This window comes from Pantherophis guttatus, chromosome 18 (assembly GCF_059756535.1).
Source record: "Pantherophis guttatus breed Tessera chromosome 18, ASM5975653v1, whole genome shotgun sequence".
Taxonomy (NCBI): Eukaryota; Metazoa; Chordata; class Lepidosauria; order Squamata; family Colubridae; genus Pantherophis; species Pantherophis guttatus.
In genome coordinates, this window is record NC_142080.1 from 3,252,034 (window position 1) to 3,273,559 (window position 21,526).

Sequence of the window (21,526 nt, forward strand, 5' to 3'; positions counted from 1 at the left end):
CCAGAGACAGGTAACTACACGCATTTGGGAGAACAGAGCTAAACATGCATGAACCTGCGTCCGCCCAGCTCTGCTTTCTGCCCCCAATAATTTGTGGGGAAAGAGACTTCAAGCCAGCTCTCCAGCAAGAAAACATCAACACTGCAAGCCAGATGTTGGCGCTGGGACCTGGGGGGGGGGCAGTTTGCACCGGGATGCTAAAAAAAAAAAGGACAAAAACAACAAAATAAATTCTGTAGACCTCCTGACATACATGGATTGGATTCCCCCTCCCTTATTTTGGTGGGTTTTTGGAATGGAGGGGGCACGTCTTTCTAAAAAAAAACAACAACAACAGGGTTTTGGGAGGGTGAGGTCAGGAGTAGGGTGGATTTTGAAAGGTGAAAGGGAAGGGGAGAGAGTGAGAGAGAGAGAAAAAGAAGGAAGGAAAGAAGAAAGGAAAGAAAGAAGAAAAGGATGGAAGAGGAAGGGAGGGAAGGGGAGGAATGGAAAGGAGAGGAGAGGAGAGGAAAGGGGAAATGAAAGAGAAGGAAGGAAGGGGCAAAAGAAAGAGAAGGAAAGAAAAAGTGAAAGAAAAGGAAGGAAGGAAGGAAACAAGGAAGGAAAAAGAAGGGAGGGAGGAAAGGAAAGGAAAGGAGTGGAAAGGGGGAATGGAAGGGAAGGAAGGGGCAAAAGAAAGAGAAGGAAAGAAAAGTGAAAAAAAAGGAAGGAAAGAAATAAGGAAGGAAAAAAGAAAGGAAGGACGGAGGGAGGGAGGGAGGGAAGGAAGGAAGGAAGGAAAAGTGAGAAGGGAGGGAAAGAGGAAGGAAAACTGAGAAGGAAGCAAGGGAGGGAGGAAGGAAAGAGGGAGGGAAGGAAGGAAGTAAGGAAAGAAAGAAAAAAGAACAGGAAGGAAGGATGGAAGAGGAAGGGAGGGGAGGGGAAGGGAGGAGAGGAGAGGAAAGGGGGAATGAAAGAGAAGGAAGGAAGGGGCAAAAGAAAGAGAAGAAAAGAAAAAGTGAAAGAAAAGGAAGGAAGGAAGGAACCAAGGAGGGAAAAAGAAGGAAGGAGGGACGGAGGGAGGGAAGGAAGGAAGGAAGGAAGGAAAAATGAGAAGGGAGGGAGAGGAAGGAAAAACTGAGAAGGAAGGATGAAGTGAGAAGGAAGCAAGGGAGGGAGGAAGGAAAGAGGGAGGGAGGGAAGGAAGGAAGGAAGAAAAGGAAGGAAGGAAGGAAGAAAGAAAGAAAAGGAAGGAAGGCAGGCAGGCAGGGTAGTTTGTCCTTGTTTTTTCGGGCCTTAAATGTGACAACTGTCAATCCAAGACAGGATTACAGAATTTTAAGTCAGTGACTCTGCTTGTTAACAGTGTTGTCATTTCCTCTGGTTACTACTCAACTCTTCCCCGAATGTTGTTTTTTTTTTTTTCTTCTTCTTTTCAAGCAGGGACTTTGCCCTTCTACCTTTCCCAAAAGAGGGATCCCAAATCCTGCCTTTTCTGAACGGGCTTTAGAAGGAGATCTCGGGGTCCCGATAATATTCACTGCCCCTTCCTTCCTCCTCCTCCTCCCTGCAAACCCCTCCTCCCTTCTATCACTGATGATGTTAGCTAGTTGGGTCATGAAACGTCGGTAAGAAATCCAGCAAGCTCAGAGAACACCAAGGACCCCACCGTCCTTTTCCTCCCCTTCCTCTTTCTCTTCTTCCTTTTTCTCCTCCTTGCAAACCCCACCTCCTTCTAGCACTGAGGATGTTAGCTAGTTGGGTCATGAAACGTCGGTAAGAAATCCACCAAGCTCAGAGAACACCAAGGACCCCACCGTCCTTTTCCTCCCCTTCCTCTTCCTCTTCTTCCTTTTTCTCCTCCTTGCAAACCCCACCTCCTTCTAGCACTGAGGATGTTAGCTAGTTGGGTCATGAAACGTTTGCAAGAAAATAGCACAGCTCAGAGACCACCCAGGACTCTACAGTCCTCCTTCCCCCCCCCACATCCTTTTCATCTCCTTCCTTTTAATCCCAATTTAAACAATCTGTTGCAAGCTTAAACCTTGGTCTGCAGCGAAAACTCCTCCGGGAAACCCGACCTTTCATCGTGGTTAGTCCACAAGAAACAAGGAGAAGACCCCCCTCTCCCCAAACAGGAACTCTCCTTCAAAAATAACCTGAAATAGACTTCGACCCCACGGAGGGGGGGATTCTTTGCCTCCCCCAACCCCAACCCTTGGCACTTCTAGGCAAAGATTGACTAGGTCGAAAACAAACAATCGCTTTGTGTTACAGGAGTTTAAAGGCCTTCGGTGCGAACTCCTGTTTACGGCTTCTTATCAAGAGAAGGCAACGCACTCTTGTGCAGAAGGTGAGAAGGGAGTTTCAAGGTTGTCAGTTTTTTGCAACTTTTCACAAGAAATCCCCAGCCTCCCCGGCGAGGCTGGGAAGATGCAACTGCAGGTAGTCCTTGGCTTACGGGATGCAATGGAGGCTAGAATTGTTCGATTGCTCCTTTGGGACTCCTTTGTGGGTTGTAAATCTGGGACTAACCGTATTTATTTCCTTCCCAAATTTGTTTCTCTTGCAGGTCAAATTATCTACATTCTTATAAGCGCTCTTTTTAAAAAAAAAATTTTTTTTATTGAGAATTATTTAAAAAATACAAAAGAAAAAAAATATAGTAAGGTAGATACTAGATACTTTTTTATTGACCGAGGCCGTTTTATTCTCCGTTTCCTAAAGATGCTTCTTTGCCTGTTTTCCAAATTCTTAATTCTGTGTCGCTCGCCGTGTGTCTCACACTTGCGCCCCGAAGTTCAGCACCGATCCTCAGTCCCTTAACGTGGCAGATATACCTAATTATTCACAGCTAATTAATGATATTTTACAAAGCTCTAACCTCCATGAATTTTTTAAAACCCCGGCTTTAATTTAATTTTTTTTTTTCCCCAGCATAAAATTCTTTATTCTGGTTTTTTTTTTTTTTAACTCCTGTTCTCTCTCTTGTGGTAGCTTATCTCCCTTCTTCCAAGTGTTCAATTAAAAAGAATATATTAAAAAGGCAGAGAACAATGAGGATGCCTGATGGGCTAATTTTGAAAACGAACACCGGCTTGTTAATTCTGGCATAAGATCCATATTAATTGCCAAAGCTCCAGGCTCCAAATTCTGACCTTGTTTTATTATTTCCTTCCCTTTTTATTTATATTTTGCGTTGCTTTGTTGTTCATCTCTGACTTCCTTGTTTGTTATTTCGTTTTATTCTTTACATTTGGTTTTCATACTGGTGGTCCTCGACGTATGGCCATAATGGAATCCCCCCCCCATTTCTGTCCCTGAGCAAGACAGTTGTTAAGTGAATTTTTAAAGCCTTTTCCTGCCACAGTTTCCCCATGGATATTGCATGTCAGATGGTCGCAAAAGGCAATCACGTGAGGCCCCAGGGACACCGTCATAAATACGAGTCCGTTGCTGAGCATCTCCGAATGTTGATTTTCATGGAATGCTGCAACGGTCATTAAGTGTGAAATAAAGGTCGTTAAGTCGCCTTTTTTTCCCACCGCCGTTGCAACTTTCAGCGGTCTCTAAGTGAGCTTGTTGTAAGTGGAGAGTTACCTGTAATTATATTTAATGTCCTTATATCTTAGTTGAGAGAGAATAACTAGAGTTGGAAGGGTCCTCGGAGGTCATCTAGTCTGACTCCCTGCTTAGGTTTATTTTACGTAATCTCTTAGCTGGCTTCCAAATGCTTTCGAAGAGTTACAGGGCAAGATTTTTCTCTTTTATTATTCTTATTTTATTTGTTTGGGAGGCGTGCTAAGAGCTGGCCTTTTGTTTGGCTTTTCACCTATTGTTTTCTTCTCTCTTTCTTTCTATAAACCGCTCCAAGTGACTTCTGTTTGCAGGCTCTTATCAGCCACAAAGTTTTGTGTGTCTTTGTGGCATTTGTGGTTTAAAAGCCAATACATTTGTGCTGTCTTTTTGTTGTTGTTGTTGTTTGGGGAAACTCTCTGGTTATTATTTTTTCTTGTCTCTGTCTAGAAGAGACTCCAGGGCTTGCTTGCAATCCCCAAGGTAAAACATGAAAAATAAATAAAAATTAAATACAGTATTAAGGCTAAAATTGAGACAAGTGTTCTCCTGTTCAACTCCCCTTAGGGCTGGCGGAGATGGGAATTGTAGTCCGGCACATTCCCCAAAGCTGGGGGGTGGAGGGGTTGCCGAATCACAGTATAACAAGAGTTGGGAGGGACCCTAGAGGTCAACTAGTCCAACCCCCTGCACAAGCAGGAGATCCTGTACCATTTCAGACAAATGGCTCTCCGGTCTCTTCTTAAAAACCTCCAGTGATGGAGAAGGAAGGAAGGAAGGAAGGAAGGAAGGAAGGAAGGAAGGAAGGAAGGAAGGAAGGAAGGAAGGAAGGAAGGAAGGAAGGAAGGAAGGAAGGAAAGAGTTAGAAGGGATTCTTGGAGATCCTATATACCCTTTCAGACAAATGGCTCTCCGGTCTCTTCTTAAAAGCCTCCAGTGATGGAGAAGGAAGGAAGGAAGGAAGGAAGGAAGGAAGGAAGGAAGGAAGGAAGGAAGGAAGGAAGGAAGGAAGGAATAACAGAGTTGGAAGGGATTCTTGGAGATCCTATATACCCTTTCAGACAAATGGCTCTCCAGTCTCTTCTTAAAAGCCTCCAGTGATGGAGAAGGAAGGAAGGAAGAAGGAAGGAAGGAAGGAAGGAAGGAAGGAAGGAAGGAAGGAAGGAAGGAAGGAAGGAAGGAATAACAGAGTTGGAAGGGATTCTTGGAGATCCTATACCCTTTCAGACAAATGGCTCTCCGGTCTCTTCTTAAAAGCCTCCAGTGATGGAGAAGGAAGGAAGGAAGGAAGGAAGGAAAAGGAAGGAAGGAAGGAAAGAAGGAAGGAAGGAATAACAGAGTTAGAAGGGATTCTTGGAGATCCTATATACCCTTTCAGACAAATGGCTCTCCGGTCTCTTCTTAAAAGCCTCCAGTGATGGAGAGCACCCCCCCAACTTCTGAAAGAGGTGGGGGGGGCCACCACTCCTGCCGCTGGATCTCCTTTTCCACTTGAGAAGGGGCACCCAGAGGTCCTCTATTCTAACCCAACCCGTGGCTCCTGGAAAGACGAAGGAAAGGGGGGGGTGTGACTGTGTGGGACTTGTTTGGCAACTGCTGTCTAGCTCCACGGAGCCGAGTGTCTGGCGCTCGCCCAAGGCAAGGCGTCAAGCCGCGGCTGCCGCTTGGGGTCAGCCCGGCGCTCTCTTCGCTTCTCGGCTCTCCCCCTTTCCCGGCCCAGGAGGGGCGGCACCTCCGCCCAGTACTTAAGCCAGGGCTGGGACTGCCTGGCTCGGTTTAGGAGAGGCAGCCAGCGCGGCACGGAGCGAAGCGAAGGCGGGTGAGCCCCGGGGCGAGCGAGCGAGCGAGTTTGAGCTGGTGCGCACCGTCGGGAGAAGGCGAAAAAGAAGGAGAAGGAGAGAAAGAAAGAAGCAAAGAAAGAAGGGAAAGAAGCAAGCAGAAAGAAAAGAAAGAAAAGGAAAGAAAGAAAGAAAGAAAGAAAGAAAGAAAGAAAGAAAGAAAGAAAGAAAGAAAGAAAGAAAGAAAGAAAGAAAGAAAGAAAGGAAGGAAGGAAGGAAAGCAAGCAGAAAGGAAGGAAAGAAAGAAAGAAAAAGAAAGAAGCAAGCAGAAAAGAAAGAAGGAAGGAAGGAAGGAAAGAAAGAAGCAAGCAGAAAGAAAAGAAAGAAAGAAAGAAAGGAAAGCAAGCAGAAAGGCAGGAAAGAAAGAAAGAAAGAAAAAGAAAGAAGCAAGCAGAAAGGAAAAAAGGAAGGAAGGAAGGAAGGAAAGAAAGAAGCAAAGAAAGAAGGAAACAAGCAAGCAGAAGGGAAGGAAAAGAAAGAAAGAAAGAAAGAAAAAGAAAGAAGCAAGCAGGAAGGAAAGAAGGAAGGAAGCAAGGAAAGAAAGAAAGAAGCAGAAAGGAAGGAAGGAAGGAAGGAAGGAAGGAAAAGGAGGGTCGAGATTGCGGGCCGATGGGTCTCCCGCCGTGGACCCCCCTGCTCGGTCTCTGCTGCGCCCTGAGCCTGGTATCTGCGCAGAGGCACACCGTTTTCTGGAACAGCACCAACCCCAAGTGAGTTCTCGTGTTTTGGGGGGCTCTGGGAGAAGATGGGGAGGGGGGCGCAGGGCAGCCTCCAGGCTCTGAAGGGCAGAGACCCCCCTACCCTCGACCCCCACCCCTTTCAAACCCCCCTCCCCTCGATTTGAGCCGGTCCTCTCCTAGGCGCCCTCCTGGCTGGCTCCTGCGCGCATGGAGAGAGAGGGAGACCCTCCGCGCAGACCCCCTTCTTCTCTCCCCCCCCCACTTTCCCCGGATCGGGGATAGTGGGGGGGGTGTCTCCGGTTTCAGCTCGACCACCCACCTGGCTTCCAGACACCTCCCCCCCCCCACTCCCCTCCCCAAACCCAACCCTAAAAAGGGGGAATTTGGATGCGTTTTTAGCTGCGCGTTGGGTTCCCGAGCGAGCCCACCGCCTCAATTGAGACAGACCCGAATGGGGGTAAAGGGAGCCGGCCAGCCTTTGGAGCTCCCCCTCCCCGTTTCCTGCAAAGGGTGAGAAGAGGGGGGGGTTCTCCTCCTCCACCCCAAAACCAGACCCCATCCCATTCCATCCCCACCTACCCACTTCCAAAGTCAAAAAAAAACCCTCTCTGTTTGGAGATGGCACCCTTTAAACCCGGGTGTCGGCTCCAAAGCCCGCCAGGCTGAAAGTGCTGGTGCAAATTTGCACGCTTGCCCTTTCCCCCTTTGCTGATCTGTCTCTAACCCCCACCCCTCCCTCTGTCTAGTATTTCAATGCTGAAAGTTAGACACCCCACCCCCTCCAGCCAAACCTTGATGGACAGCTGGGGGTTTCCTTCCTGAGCTGGATGTGCCAATTTTGTGGGAAGGAAAGACCCAGAGAGAGAGGGGGGGGTGGATGGGTGGGTGGGTTAAGGGCAGGGTGGATAAAAATCAATCATTTTTTTAAAAAAAAATCAAAAAAATCAGATTTTATTTATTTATTTATTATTTTATTACATGTATTTATATGCCGCCATTCTCCCGAAGGACTCAAGGCAGCAAACACAAGTTAAGAAACAAGTACGATAAAATCATAATTTAATCCAAATAATTAATTAGTAGTAAATAATAAAGCCCGGAATCAGTCTCAGCCTATTTTTTTTTTTTAATTAATTTTGATTTATATGCCGCCCTTCTCCGGAGACTCGGGGCGGCTTACAGTGCGTTAAGCAATAGCCTTCATCCTTTTGTATATTTTATACAAAGTCAGCTTATTGCCCCCACAAACTGGGTCCTCAATTGACCTACCTTAGAAAGGATGGAAGGCTGAGTCAACCTTGAGCCTTGGTGAGATTCGAACCTGCAGTAATTGCAGGCAGCTGGTCTTAATAACCAGCTTAATAACAGGGTGCCTTAGACCACTGTACTACCAAGGCTCTATTTGTTTGAAAAGCCAAGTCTTCAAGTCCCGACGGAAGGAGCGGAGATCAGGAGCCGGATATTTTTTTCGATTTAAATCGGATTTTTTTGTTTTTTTTTTTATTTTTATCGAATTTATTTTAATAAAAAACTTTGGGGGGTCAAAATCTATCGTCAGATAGTTTTCTGTTTAAGATACATATAAACGATTTAGTTTGTTCAGCACGAAACGGAGCTTAGTTACGTAGCACGAGGCTGTCTATTCTGCAACACTGGGACCCTGGGTGAGTCAACAGTAGCAGAGAGGACAGAATTGCTCTTGAAAAATCATGGTTTAAATCGAGTTGATTTAAATCAAGCCTTTTTACCGGTGATTTAAATCGTGATTTAAATCGTTGATTGAGATCAACTCGATTTAAATCAAATTCCAGCCCAGGTTACGGGGTCTGGAAGAGGGGCTCCCTCCCTCTCCCACGTTGGCAGGGGAGAAAACTTCGGAGTAGTAAACAGCCAGTGAGTAGGCCTGCCTCTTGGCACCTGGCCCGTACCTGGGAACAGTCACACGGGGCGTGAATAAGGGAGTGGGCAGTGCCAGTTGTTATTGTTGTGATGCCGCCTATCTGGGCCCCACAGGGGGGCTCTTCCGAGAGGGCTCCCAGTTGCAGTTACTCCTCCTTGTTGTGCCTCCTCCTCCTCCTCGCGCTTCCACTCTTTACCATCCCTTGCACCCCCCCCAAAAAAATACACCTTTTTTTTTTTCAAATACCTTTCTTTAAACAAAAGGTAGGAGAGGCGGTCAGAAACTCCTTTCTTAACCAAGCTTCCGCCCTTGTAGTGGTTTGCTATGGAAACAATGGGATGCCAGGCTGGAGCCGCTTTCAAGTGGCGGGGAGTTCCGACGGCTTCCTTTCTCTTTTTCCCGAGGTCATTCTGCGGCCCGCCACCTTGGCGACGTCTGCAAATCTGCCTCGGAGCAAGGCGGGGTTACCTCTGCTTGCCGAGTTTGGGGAGGGGGTTGGACCTGGTTAAAAATTTTTTTGGGGGGGGTGTTGGTTAGGACTGTGGGGGGGGCCTCGAGGCCGAAGGAAAGGAGAAGAAGTTCTGGGGTTTTCTTTTGGGGTTCTTATTTCCAGATGGATTTGGGGGTGATGCAACTGGCATTTGCTGGGGGGGGTGCGCGCGGGGGCCTGGGGAGGTGTGCCTCTGAGCATAAGACGAGCGCCAGGTTTCCTTGCTGGATTGTTGTTGTTTTTTTTAAATGGATTGTGGGTTTGCTTGCGGAGGTCTGTGGCACCAGGAGGGTTAAAAAATCTTTGTTTTCGCAGAGATTGTTTGGCTTTGTGGAGAAACCGGGGGCAGCTGCGTCCTGTTGTGAACGCCTCAAGGCTGGGGGCTCTCCAGGTGGTCTCCTATCCCTCCCCCTTCCTCCTCTTCCTCCCTCTGAGTTTGTCCATCTCCCTATTCCCTGGTCTATATATATATATATATTTGGATATTTTTTCCTCCCCTTCCGTTTCGGCCTGTTTTCCCTCCGGCTGAAACTCTTAGCGGGCCGCCAGATGTCAGGACTACACCTCCCATGCTCCTTTTCCACGGGGGGGGGGGGGCGCAAGGAGCCGAGATTAAGGAAAGACAGGAAGGTGAACGATTTGATCGATGGATTTGATTCCATTGATTTGCCGCTCGTCGTTCAAGCGACTCTGAAGGAAGCGAAGCACGGAGTTCTGGATTGTAATTCTTCCTCCATTCGAAGCAGAAGCTGATTTGGGGATTTGGAGCCAGCCTACCTCTCAGGGATGTTGTGAAAGGGGGGCGGGAGGAGAAACTGGTAGAAGGAACGTTTAATAGAATCTCAGAAGGGACCTTGGAGGTCTTCACCATCACAGCTCTATATCATTCCAGACGAATGGCTCTCCGGTCTCTTCTTTAAAACCCTCCAGGGATGAAGCACCCACGACTTCTAGTGGCGAGCTGTTCCACTGGTTAATTGTCCTCCCTGTTAGGAAGTTTCTCCTTAATTCCAGGTTGCTTCTCTCCTTGGTTAGTTTCCATCCGTTGCTTCTCGTCCTGCCTTCAGGGGCTTTGGAGGGATAGGTTGACCCCCCCAAATCTTCTTTGGAGGCAGCCCCTCAAATATCGAAAGACTGGTATTATATCACCCCTAGTCCTCCTTTCCATTAAACTAAACCTCCCCAGATTCCTGCAACCGTTCTTCGCATGTTTTAGCCCCCAGTCCCCGCCTGAGTCCATTTTCACCTCCTGCCTGGATCTCCTTGTGTCAGGCTGAGTAACCAACAGGGAAGGTTGGTTCTCCGTCGGTGGCGGTTTTCAAGAAAAAGACGGGGCAATCATCCCTGTGGAACGGTATTTGAGGTCTCCCGTTTGAGCAAGTCCGGTTGGACTAGAAGACCTCCGGGGTTCCTTCCCTCCAGGGGTGAAATCCAGCAGGTTCTAACAGGTTCTGGAGAACCGGTAGCGGAAATTTTGAGTCGTTCGGAGAACCGGCAAATGCCGCCTCTGGCTGGCCCCAGAGTGGGGTGGGAATGGAGATTTTGCAGTATCCTTTCCCCAGGAGCGGGGAGGGAATGGGGATTTTGCAGTCTCCTTCCCCTGCCACGCCCACCAAGCCACGCCCACAGAACCGGTAGGGAAAAAATGTTGGATTTCATCCCTGCTTCCCGCCTCTGTGATTCTAACAATCTCTCGCGCTCGTGACGCGGCCTTCCACCGACGCCTTCCCCCGCTGGTTCTGAGAATCGACGGAGGGGATGGAGCCTCCACTGGAAGGGGCACTCTACCTCTTGATCAAAAAATCAAAATAAGACACACACCCCTCCTCACAGAGATCCCCGCACTCTCAGGACAATGATGTCTCTTCCCCCGCTTCCAAACTTTACAAGTCCCAAAAAAGCACTCTGCGTGTGCTCAGATGCTCCCTTGCCTTTTTTGAGGGGGGGGGGGAGTCTCAGCTTTGGAAAGACCCCCCCTTTCCCCTCCCCAGGGCGAAAATGAGGAGGATCTTTGTAGAAGTTATGCACCATCAAAACATCCCCTCCCTCTTTACTCCCCCCACTCTTTTTTTAATATTTTTTTTTTTTTTAAAAAAGCTGGACTTTGGATCCACATTGCTGAAACTCAACCAGGTGGAAAAACTTGGCAAGGGGAAAGTTAGTAGGGGGTGAGGAGCCGAGGCCCGGTCAGCCAAGTCCTGCCTTTCTTTCCCAGGGCAGGGAAGGACTCGGGGCCTCTTCCTTCCCGGCCAGCCTTGGCTAGCGTCCAAGGGACGGCGCCAGGGTTATCCGGAGCAGGAAGCTTTTCTTGTATTTTTTTTCGGGGGGACAAACATCTTGCAAAGTTTTTTCGGAAAGTTGTTTGGTCAAGCGCCCGCCGATGACAACTGCAGGGGAAAAAACTGTGTTTTTAAGATGGGGGCAGAAAAAAAAAGCACACACAAGGCGGTCATTGTGGGGGATTCGAATCCGGCCCCCCGGGGGCGAGGGCCGAGCCCAGATGTGGAGACGTCAAGCCAAACACTTTTTTTCCCAACTTCGATAGAGTTTCTTTGCAGCCAGGCGTGGGAACTCGAGTTGAATTTCGACACCCTGTCGTATCTCAAGGCAGCCCCCTCCCCATTTCAGACCTGGGGAGTGATCGGCATCCCCCTTTCCAATTTAATTCCTGTAAAACCCCCCCCTCTCTTTCCCCCCCCCTTCCCAAAATAAAAACACCACCTCCTAAATTCAACCAGAATTCCACTCTCCAGTTTCTTCGTGCCCAAAATACTTTTTTTCCTCCAGATGTTTGGGGTGAAAGACGCAAAGGGGAAAAACATCTGCAGAACATCTGGAGGGCGCTTCGTTGCCCATCCGGCCCTGGGGATCATGATTATGATTATTTTATTTATTTTTTGTTCATCAGTTGGTTCAGGCAACACACACACACACAGAGACACAAATACACACCCCATTCCAGCTGAGCTAAAAATGTCTACCTTTTTGCAGGCTTTTCGGCTTCCAAAAACCTTCAATTTTTAAATTATTATTTTTGGGGGGGGTTGTTTCTTTCCCTATCCAACTTAGCCAGACGCGTGGGGTGATTTCCACACACACACCCCTCCCCATTTGCCCACCTTCCTGGGTGATCTTTGCAAATCAGATCTTGGGCGGTGGGAAGCTCCAAGACAGTGGGCGAAAGAGAGAGGGAGGGATTTCCAACCACCTGTATCTCTCCCTCCCTTTGGAGGGGAGGATGCTAAAAGTGGTTTATTGCTCTACCGAGGATCGTCCCTGCCTTGGCGTGGCCCCGTCAAACCGGTTTGGGAGAAGCCGTCATTTGTTCCTTGGCTCCCCAGCTGCTGCGTGGGGAAGCGGATAAAACTTTAATAACTAACTTCGCCTTTGGAATGTCGCTCGCTCGATAGGCTCATGTTTTTTATTTTTATTTTCCGGGGGGGGGGGGGGGCTAGCAAAAAACAAACAAACCAGCATTTCTCTCCTTCCGAGATGAACGTCCTTGCGTCGGCTTCGGGGGGCCGACGCAAACCACGATTCGTGGTTTCCCTTGCCTTTTAATAATCCTTGCAAGGAGCCGTCACGCAAAACGGGTTTGGCTTACGGGCCCCCCATCCCGTCCGCTATTGGGAGAGCAGAATTTTTCCTTGTTCATGGAGGGGTGCCTGATTTTGGGTTGTTTTTTGTTTTTTGCTTTTGGCCATGGTCGTTAAACGAATCGGGAAGTCGTTAAGTTAATCTTCGTGGAACAGAAGTTGCTTTCGGAAGGAAGTGGCGGGAGCTTCATCCCTGGAAGCTTTCGAGAAGAGACTGAGCTGCCATGGGTCAGAAACGGTGTAGAGTCTTCTGCTCGGGGGGTTGGACTTGATGACCTCCAAGGTCCCTTCCAGACTCACTTAACGACTGTCTCGCTTAGCAACAGAAGTGTCGGGCTCCGTTGTGGTCTAGCTGTGTTTGTTTATTTTTGCTTCTTTGTCAAGTAGCAAAGTAGTAGTAGTAGTAGTAGTAGTAGTAGTAGTAGTAGTAGTAGTAGTAATAATAATAATAATAATAATAATAATAATAATAATACAAAAAACCACCTTACTCGGAACAGCTTACATCCTCCGATGATACCTTAACAGTTCCTAGGCCCTTGGTTAGGACTCGAGCTGCTGAGCTATTAACCAGCCTCAAAGGCTGTGAATCTCACTAAAGATTTAATAATACTAATACTAATACTAATACTAATACTAATACTAATAATAATAATAATAATAATAATAATATCATCTAGGACGCTGGCAGCAACCCGTATCAACCACCAGTGCCAGTCAATGGAATTTGGGATGCATTTTTGAATGTTCTGTTGCCTGAGTTTCATGTTTAATGAATAAAGTAAATAATAATAATAATAATAATAATTTTACAGAATATTTTGCAATATTTTGGGGGGCTTAGGAGGGAATCGGAAATGCAAACGTTAAAGGAAAAACGAAGGGAAGGGAAGAGGAAAAAAATTAACCATGTGCAGCACGTACAATCAACTTTATGGAGTCGAGCAGGGATTTATTCCTGGATAAAAAACTTTTAAAATGCTTTTATGTACGTGGAAAAACTTCCCCAACTCCCCGATCCATTCCAATTGATCGTAAGCAAGCTAGGGAAGCCATCTCGGCTGTGGCGGATAGGAACGGTAGTTATTCCCTAAAGTTTTCCAGGAGTTGCCCTCTTTTCGCGATCCTGTCAGGTTACCTCCGTAATTCCAAGACACACTCGATGTTTTTTTTTTTTTTTAAAGTGTTTAATTTCCATTTATTGGATTTGCGGAGGCGCCTGTTTGAAAAACGACGCGATTAAAAAGAGATTAAAAAAACAGCAGCAATGAAGAAAAGACGGTAATGCCGGCTGCATGTATTTAAAATTTCCAGGGGATTGAAGATTGCAACGAGCAAATTTAGAATTAAAAACAAAACCATAGTATCTATTCCCCACTGGACAGAGAATCAAACTGGATTTGAAATAATCCAAGCTCTGGAAGAATATCTTATAGTTTTACATCTTAAATTGATTGACAGGGCCTCCTCCTCGTTATTTAGCTTCTGGGAGCCCTTAAGATGTCCTTGGTCAACCTGTATAAGAGGTAGTCCTCAACTTACGACCATATTTGGCCCCAGAACTGTTGCTAAGCGAGATAGTCATTAAGCGAGTCTTACGCGCCCTTTTCCGCTGTCTTTATTCAGCAAAACACTGCAGCCATTAAACGAATCGCATCGTCATTAAACAAATCTGGCCTCCCTCCCCTGAACGCAGATTCCTTCAAGCCAGCGAGTCACGGCCACTACCGCGATTAAGCAAATCACCGCGGACGTTAAAGGAATCACCATCGTCAGCCCTTAAGCAAACCTGGCGTCCCTCGACCGCAGATTCCCTAAAAACCGAACTCATCGTTAAGCGAGTCACACCCACTCTCGTCATTAAGCAAATCACGAAGGAATCACCATAAGCCGTTGAGCCAATCTGGCTTTTCTCTCCCTTGGCTGTAGATTCCCTAAAAGAGATCCATTCCTCTCTCGGGGGAGGGGAGGTCTACCTCGCAGGGTTGCTAGTAAGGATGATGACGAAGGCACTGAATGGCATTTGGGAAAAAAAATGTTCTGTTTATATATATATATTTATATTTCGCTGATAAAGAAGTAAAGGGAAACTAGCATAGATCTATTTCAAGCTATTTAGCTCTCATCAGCTAGCCATACCCTTACTTGGATTCGAACTTGGCTGCGTGCATGTTAGTTGTATTAACCTCTGAGCCACAAGTTCTCCCTTTATTTCTTTATCAGCGAAATATAAATTTGGTATAAAGTGGTTTGTCGTGAATGCAACTGCTTGAGGGCTCCTGGATTGCAGCTGAAAGGCGAAAGGGATCAGTATACTCCTTCTCACATGCTGGGGCAGACCAGGTGTCTTCATAGAAAAACACTTTATATATATATATAATTAATATATTAATATATATAATTAATATATATGGGTCTTTGGTTAGTCGGGTTTTCTCCCGCGTAAAATTGGAAGTGTCTTGGCGACGTTTCGACGAAGTCTCATTCGTCATCTTCAGGCTGGTGTCTTCGGCTTCGTGCTTCTAGGAGCAATGTGTGATCGCAGCTGTTTCTTTTAATATATATATATTAGCATACGTCAGCAGCAGCGAACATAGAAAAGCGACAACTCCCATCTCGCAGCATACCCCACAGTTTCTAAACTGAAAGTAGGGGCCCGATGATGACAAGTTAGAGAGCTTGTCGAAACGTTGCCAAAAAGAAAACTTTAAAAGTGTTGGTTAGGATTTTAGCCAGAGTTTCAAAAGACCTTACAAAGTGTTTTGTTGGGATTTTGAAGGATTTTAAGCTGGGATTTTAGCCAGGATTTTAAGTATTTCAACTAACAGACTTTTAATGACGCGGGAAAACACTCGAGATTTTAACTTTTTACATATATATTAATATATATATATATATATATATTAAGCCGCCTTTTTATATCGTTTTTAGGTTTCAGAAGGAGGATTACACCGTCGAGGTGCGTCTGAACGAGTATTTGGACATCATCTGTCCGCATTACGAGGATAAAAACGTCCCCGTCCATTTGATGGAGCGATACACCTTATACCTGGTGGAGCGAGAGGAATACGACACCTGCAAACCACGATCTAAGGAGCAAGTCCGTTGGCAATGCAACCGACCGGATGCCTTGCACGGGCCCGAACGCCTCTCCGAAAAATTCCAGCGTTTTACGCCGTTCACCCTCGGCAAGGAATTTCGGGAGGGACATGAATATTATTATATCTGTAAGTTTCCTTTTCGGGGTGGAAAAAAAAACCCCACTCGTAGGCTTGTCTGTTGATCCGTGGCAGAAGCCACGGATAAAATAAAGTGTAAAAGATAGCATACAAGATTAGAACGTTAGAATGGGATGGGATTAGAATTAGAATAGGAAATAAAAAATGGAGAATGGAGAATAAGAATAAGAAGAGAATTAAAATTAGAATTAGAGTAGAAACTAAAAAAAACGGAGAATAGAGAATAGAATAAGAAGAGAACTAAAATTAGAATTAGACTAGAAAATAAGGGAGGAAGGAAGGAAGGAAGGAAGGAAGGAAGGAAGGAAGGAAGGAAGGAAGGAAGGAAGGAAGGAAGGAAGGAAGGAAATAGCAGAATAACAGAGTTAGAAGGAGAATAGAGAATAGAATAAGAATAGAGCTAAAATTAGAATTAGACTAGAAAATAAAGGAGGAAGGAAGGAAGGAAGGAAGGAAGGAAGGAAGGAAATAGCAGAATAACAGAGTTAGAAGGAGAATAGAGAATAGAATAAGAATAGAGCTAAAATTAGAATTAGACTAGAAAATAAAGGAGGAAGGAAGGAAGGAAGGAAGGAAATAGCAGAATAACAGAGTTAGAAGGAGAATAGAGAATAGAATAAGAATAGAGCTAAAATTAGAATTAGACTAGAAAATGGAGGAAGGAAGGAAGGAAGGAAGGAAGGAAGGAAGGAAGGAAGGAAGGAAGGAAGGAAGGAAATAGCAGAATAACAGAGTTAGAAGGAGAATAGAGAATAGAATAAGAATAGAGCTAAAATTAGAATTAGACTAGAAAATAAAGGAGGAAGGAAGGAAGGAAGGGAGGGAGGAAGGAAGGAAGGAAGGAAGGAAGGAAGGAAGGAAGGAAATAGCAGAATAACAGAGTTAGAAGGAGAATAGAGAATAGAATAAGAATAGAGCTAAAATTAGAATTAGACTAGAAAATAAAGGAGGGAGGGAGGAAGGAAGGAAGGAAGGAAGGAAGGAAGGAAGGAAGGAAGGAAGGAAGGAAGGAATTAGCAGAATAACAGAGTTAGAAGGGACCTTAGAGGTCTTCTAGTCCAACCCCCTGCTCAGGCAAGAAACCCTATCCCATTTCAGACAAAACGGTTGTCCAATCTCTTCTTAAAAGCTTCCAAGTGTTGGAGCATTCCCAACTTCTGGTGGCAAGTAGTCCCAACCGATTAAATTTGGCTCCAAAAACTGCCGCCGTTTCAAACTACGAGTGCTCACCTCCGCACATTTCTCCTGAACACTCAAAAGGGGTATTTTCTCCTCCTTATGCCTTCCAATTTTCTCTGATTCTCACCAGCAATATTTTTTGAATATTTAAAAAAAAAAAAAATCTCTGATTTTTTTTTTTTTAAATAAGTCTTTCTGATTTTTTAAAAATATTTTTCCTCTCTTTTTCTCTTGGATAGCAAAACCGATTCACCGGCACGGAGATTCCTGTCTTAAATTGAGAGTGAAGGTGATTGGGAAGAAAAGTAAGTATTTCAGCGTTTAAATATTGCTTTTCCGATTCTCGCTGTTTGCTTTTTCTTTAAAAAAAAAAAAGTAATCCATTTGGTTTAGCCAGAAAGATTTATTTATTTAGACGAAGGGAGCAGCCTACCCACAATTACGACTTTGCCCCGTTTCATGATTCTGAGTTACTCAGGGTGGTGCATACACGTGGTCTCCGTTTAGTGGCGCCTCGTTTAGTGACCGTTCAGAGTCACGATGGTGATGAAAAAGTATTTGGACCCCCTATTCCATAAATTCTTTGCGAGTCTGTAAAGCAAAGGAAAGCCGAAGGAAGATTGTAAAACGAATGTTTCACTTAGGGACTGATTCACGGAACAACCGAGTTGCCAGTCCCTGTTTTGGTCGCTAAATGAGGACGACTTGTATGGTTGCTTTAGACTCTCATTTCACCCCCACAATAACCCTGGGGGGTGGTGGGGGAGATTGGGGTGGAACGGTGTTACTGACTTAAGAACTGCAACGATTCGTGTAACAATGGCGGCAGGAAAGGTCATAAAATGGAGCATTTCTCACTTAGTGACATAAATGTGGGGCCCGATTATGGTGACTGCTTATAGAGCCCATCTGGAGAAAAAAGAGAGAGAAGGGTGTAAGAATCAACATGGAAGGGGGAAGGGGTTTCAGGATTCCGGTATTCTGATATTCGGGGGTATTTGAACTTAACGTTGTCTCGTTCTTCCGTCGTAGCTCTGATACCACCAGGCCACATCCCGACGCAAAAGGGGACTCTTCAATCAGGTAGGCCCAGAAATGGAATTCTGGGAAATTGTGGGGCTGGGGGGAAGGGTGTCCTCATTCCGTGGATGTGACCCTCTTTCACGCACGACGAGACAAACATCCCCCTTATTTCTCCCTTCGCTGATTTTCGCAGACGATCCGGACGCCCCGATGTTGCGCAGCGTGGGGTACAATTCCGCCCCACGGCTCGGCAGCCCACTGCCCTTCATCGGCCTCTTGCTGTGGGTCTTCCTGTCTCGGGGCCCCTGAAGGGAATCTCAGGCCCCCCCTCAACGAACCCCCGGATTGAACCAGGCAGGGTGGATTCTGATGAGTTGACCACGCGGCGAGCGAGACGGCAATGTGGTATCTTCAGGGTTACCGACCCTGAAACCGTCGGTAGCACGTGAGGCGTGAGGAAGCGCGGCGCACGTCGCGGGCGTGGTAAGGACAGCGTGCAAATCGTCTCTTGTTCTCGAGAGATGTCGTTGGACTCCCGGTGTGAGAAAGCAACGCGGTGAGAGGATGACGTATCCTCCGCAGGTCGGAGATGTATCCTCTGCGAGTCGGAGACGCCGAGGATCTTTCTGAAGTTTGGTGGACATTGTTGGACTTTTCGAGCAAACTTTGTTGGACTTTTCGAGAAAGATATAAGATACGGGCTGCTTCCTAAACCACCCACTCCACTCCTGGACTTACGAGACTAAGTGAATAATTTATCGGACTTAAAACAGGCAGGACCTGAATTTGGGGAAGACCCCCGCGCCACTCCGGTGACTCAGATTTTTGTCCTCGTGATCCGGACGGGAAGGCTGTGTCCCAAGGATATCGATTCAACAACTCGGATTGATACTATTTATTAGAAGAAAAAGAGAAAGTGACAAACCCAGCAAGGATTTTCAATTTCCAACGAGACATTTTTATATCTATATATATATGTATAGGATGAATTTAGGACAGCGACACTCGTGTTCATTCGCTTCGGGGTTTTCGATCCGAAGGGGTAGAAAATTGTCTTTTTCGGATTGGTTTTAATTTGGGTAAAGGCTAAGATTTTCATGGAGGAGAAATCTCACTCACAGGTTTCTTGTCTTCACTTGGTTAAAAAGACAGGAATCCACAAAAATGCCAAAGAAAGTTTTGCTGGCATCTTGTACAGGTAGTCCTCGACTTATGACCACAATCGAGCCCAAATTTTATGTTGCAAAGTGAGACCTTGGTTCAGGGAGTTTCGCCTCCCTTTTACGACCTTTCTCGCTGCGGTTGTTAAGGGAGTCGTTGCCATTTTTAAGCTAGTAAACGGGGTTGTTGAGCAAATCCTAGATTCCCACACTGAGTTTGCTCGTCAGAAGGTCGCAAATGGGGAGGCTGCAACCGTCATACGTGTGAAACTCAGTTGTAAGCCACTTTTTCGGGGATGTCGAAACTTGGAACGGTCACTAAACGAATAGTTGTCAGTCAAGGGCTACCTGTATATCCAACAGTGCTCAGCTGTTAAAAGCCATAAATCAGAATTTTTATTATTATATTCCATGCCAACTGTGCATCTTCCGTTGTGAGGGGAAACTGCCTCTGTTCGCGGAGGATCCATTTAGCTACGAATAAGGATGGTGGTCCTCATTTAATAACCAACAATGGAGACCTGCCAACTTGGTCATTAAGCGAAACGGTCAGTAAATCCGTAGCCGCTGATCCTCTCATTCCAACTTTCCTTTTCCTTTTATGGACCTGCAAAGGTTCCGAATGCGAGGGCAGGTCGCAAAATTTACCTTTTCAAAGTTACGGATCCGACGCAAAACGAGGCAGTCGCTAAACGAGGAGGACCTGTTGTGACTTTTCAATGCCAGTCCTAGCCTTTCCCGAGTGATCTGCTCATAGCGAATCGGTTCTTTGAAATCTTTGACTGCTTCACGTTGATTTGCAGAAGGCGAATTCTCAAAAAAAGCGGGGGACGGAATTTATTTTCTGTTATGCTTTGTATTTTTTTTATCAGTTTTAAAAAAAAAGAATAAATAACACCGAATAAACTGGCTTGTGGTGTGCAGTTCAAATGGGGTAACCTCGTTTTGCGGGATCGAGAGGGCGGAGCTTGGGCGATCGGAGGGCGGGGACTAAAACGGGGCGGGGCCTGATGGCGGAGGCAAAAAAAATCGTTTTTCTCGCGGGAGCAATCCTGTAAATGGAATTTTAAGACGAACGAAGGCAGAAATCTGTCTTGCTTTGATGCAGTTCCACATTTTATTTTATGTTTTAATTTCTTGCCTTCAGGGGCCCAGGTGGAAACTCCGGGCCAAAGCTTGAAGCTTGATAAGTATTATGGTCTGTTAAAAACGTCTGGCGTGATTTGTTTTGGGGATATTGGGAGAGCCAGATGGCCCGACACGTGGGATCGAACGAAACGTACAGCTTGCCAAGATTTTTCAAAGCTCCTTTGATGCTGATTTTTATAACAACGTTTTAAAATCATCTTTTCACCTTTTTTCTCCCTTTGCTGATAAACCGGGGTTCTTATTTCACAAAAAAAAAAGAACATAAATAAAAACCAGATGAAGCATTAATGGACAAATTAAAAATAAAAGCAGGCGTCAACCAACTTGCAATCGCGAAATTGCAGAATTTAAGGGCCTTGGCACAATGCCGTCAGGGCGAACAGGTTTCTAGTCCTCAAGCTTTTTGACGGTTTGAATGCTTTTGTGTTGTAAGCCGTCCGGAATCGCCGAGGGGGGGCGAATAAATTTCAGCCATCATAAATAAATAAACTTGCGCAGATCTTCCCCCAAATCTCAACCCAATCGTTCGGCTAGGGCCAAAGCTTTATTTTATGTTCGTTCTTCTTTTTTTTTTTTTTTAAAGAAAGAAAAAATATTGCTTTTTTCTTTATTGCAATATTGCCTCAATCCTCGAGGGAGAATGGACTGGAACCGAAGTCGTCCCTGCTCTGTGGCCCATTGCCAAATCTGGATTTGGCGAGTTGCAAAACAGATTTAAATCTTGTCTTTGCTGAAGTCCGTGGCCAAAATTGTGGAAACCTTTTGGGAAAAGTGTATTTTCTAAAACTAGCTAATAACACTTTTTTTCTTTTTTTGGGGGAGGGGGAGTAGAACCATAAAATTATATATCGATGGAAAGATAATTTGAATCAAGAATGTAATGCAATCACTTTTAGGTCGTAAGTGTGAAAAACGCTCCTCCGTCACTCTTTTAGAGCGCCGTTGTAAAAACAGTCACTAAACGAACCGTTGTTGTAAGCCGGCTGCGAGCCGGTTTTCAGCTCCCGCCGTAGCTTCAAACCGGTCCTTAAATGGTTGCAAGTCAAGGACTAGCTACAATCCAACCAGGCCCATCCCAGAATGGGAGAAACGGGTTCAATCCTAGAGACAGTTAATCATATTTAAGCCTCGTTTTGTCTGGGCCAAGCGAGCGGATGGAGAGAGTGAGAAAATTTGTTGAAAGAGGAATGACATCACGGCTAAAAAAAAGTAGTTTGTTTGCTCTCTCTGTCTCTCTCTCGCTCTCGCTCTCTCACACACACACACCTTTCTCTCTTTCTCTGTCTTTCTTTATCTTTCTCTCTCACAGATACACAAACACACTCCCGCCTCTCTCTTTCTTTCTTTTTCTTCTCTCTCTCTCTCACACACCTTTCTTTCTTTCTTTTTCTTTCTCTCTTTCTTTCTCTCTCATAGACACACAAACACATACACACTTCCCTCTTTCTTTCTTTCTTTTACTTCTCTCTCTCTCACACACACCTTTCTTTCTTTCTTTCTTTCTCTTTCTCTCTTTCTTTCTCTCTCATAGACACACAAACACACATACACACTCCCCTCTTTCTTTCTTCTCTCCCTCTCTTTCACACACACCTTTCTTTCTTTCTCTCTTTCTCTGTCTTTCTTTCTCTCTCATAGACACACAAACACACATACACACTCCCCTCTTTCTTTCTTTCTTTTTCTTCTCCCCCTCTTTCACACACACCTTTCTTTC

General features: G+C 45.7%; 1 protein-coding gene across 1 annotated transcript; it reads left to right on the forward strand.

Annotated features, from left to right (window-relative positions):
* Positions 1–5,291: 5,291 nt before the first annotated feature.
* On the forward strand, positions 5,292–19,566 carry EFNA1 (ephrin A1). Its single transcript, XM_034406995.3, has 5 exons — positions 5,292–6,103; positions 14,991–15,286; positions 16,717–16,782; positions 17,510–17,560; positions 17,694–19,566. The coding sequence occupies exons 1-5, from the start codon at positions 6,003–6,005 to the stop codon at positions 17,807–17,809; spliced, it is 630 nt and encodes a 209-aa protein (XP_034262886.1). The 5' UTR covers positions 5,292–6,002; the 3' UTR covers positions 17,810–19,566.
* Positions 19,567–21,526: the final 1,960 nt, after the last annotated feature.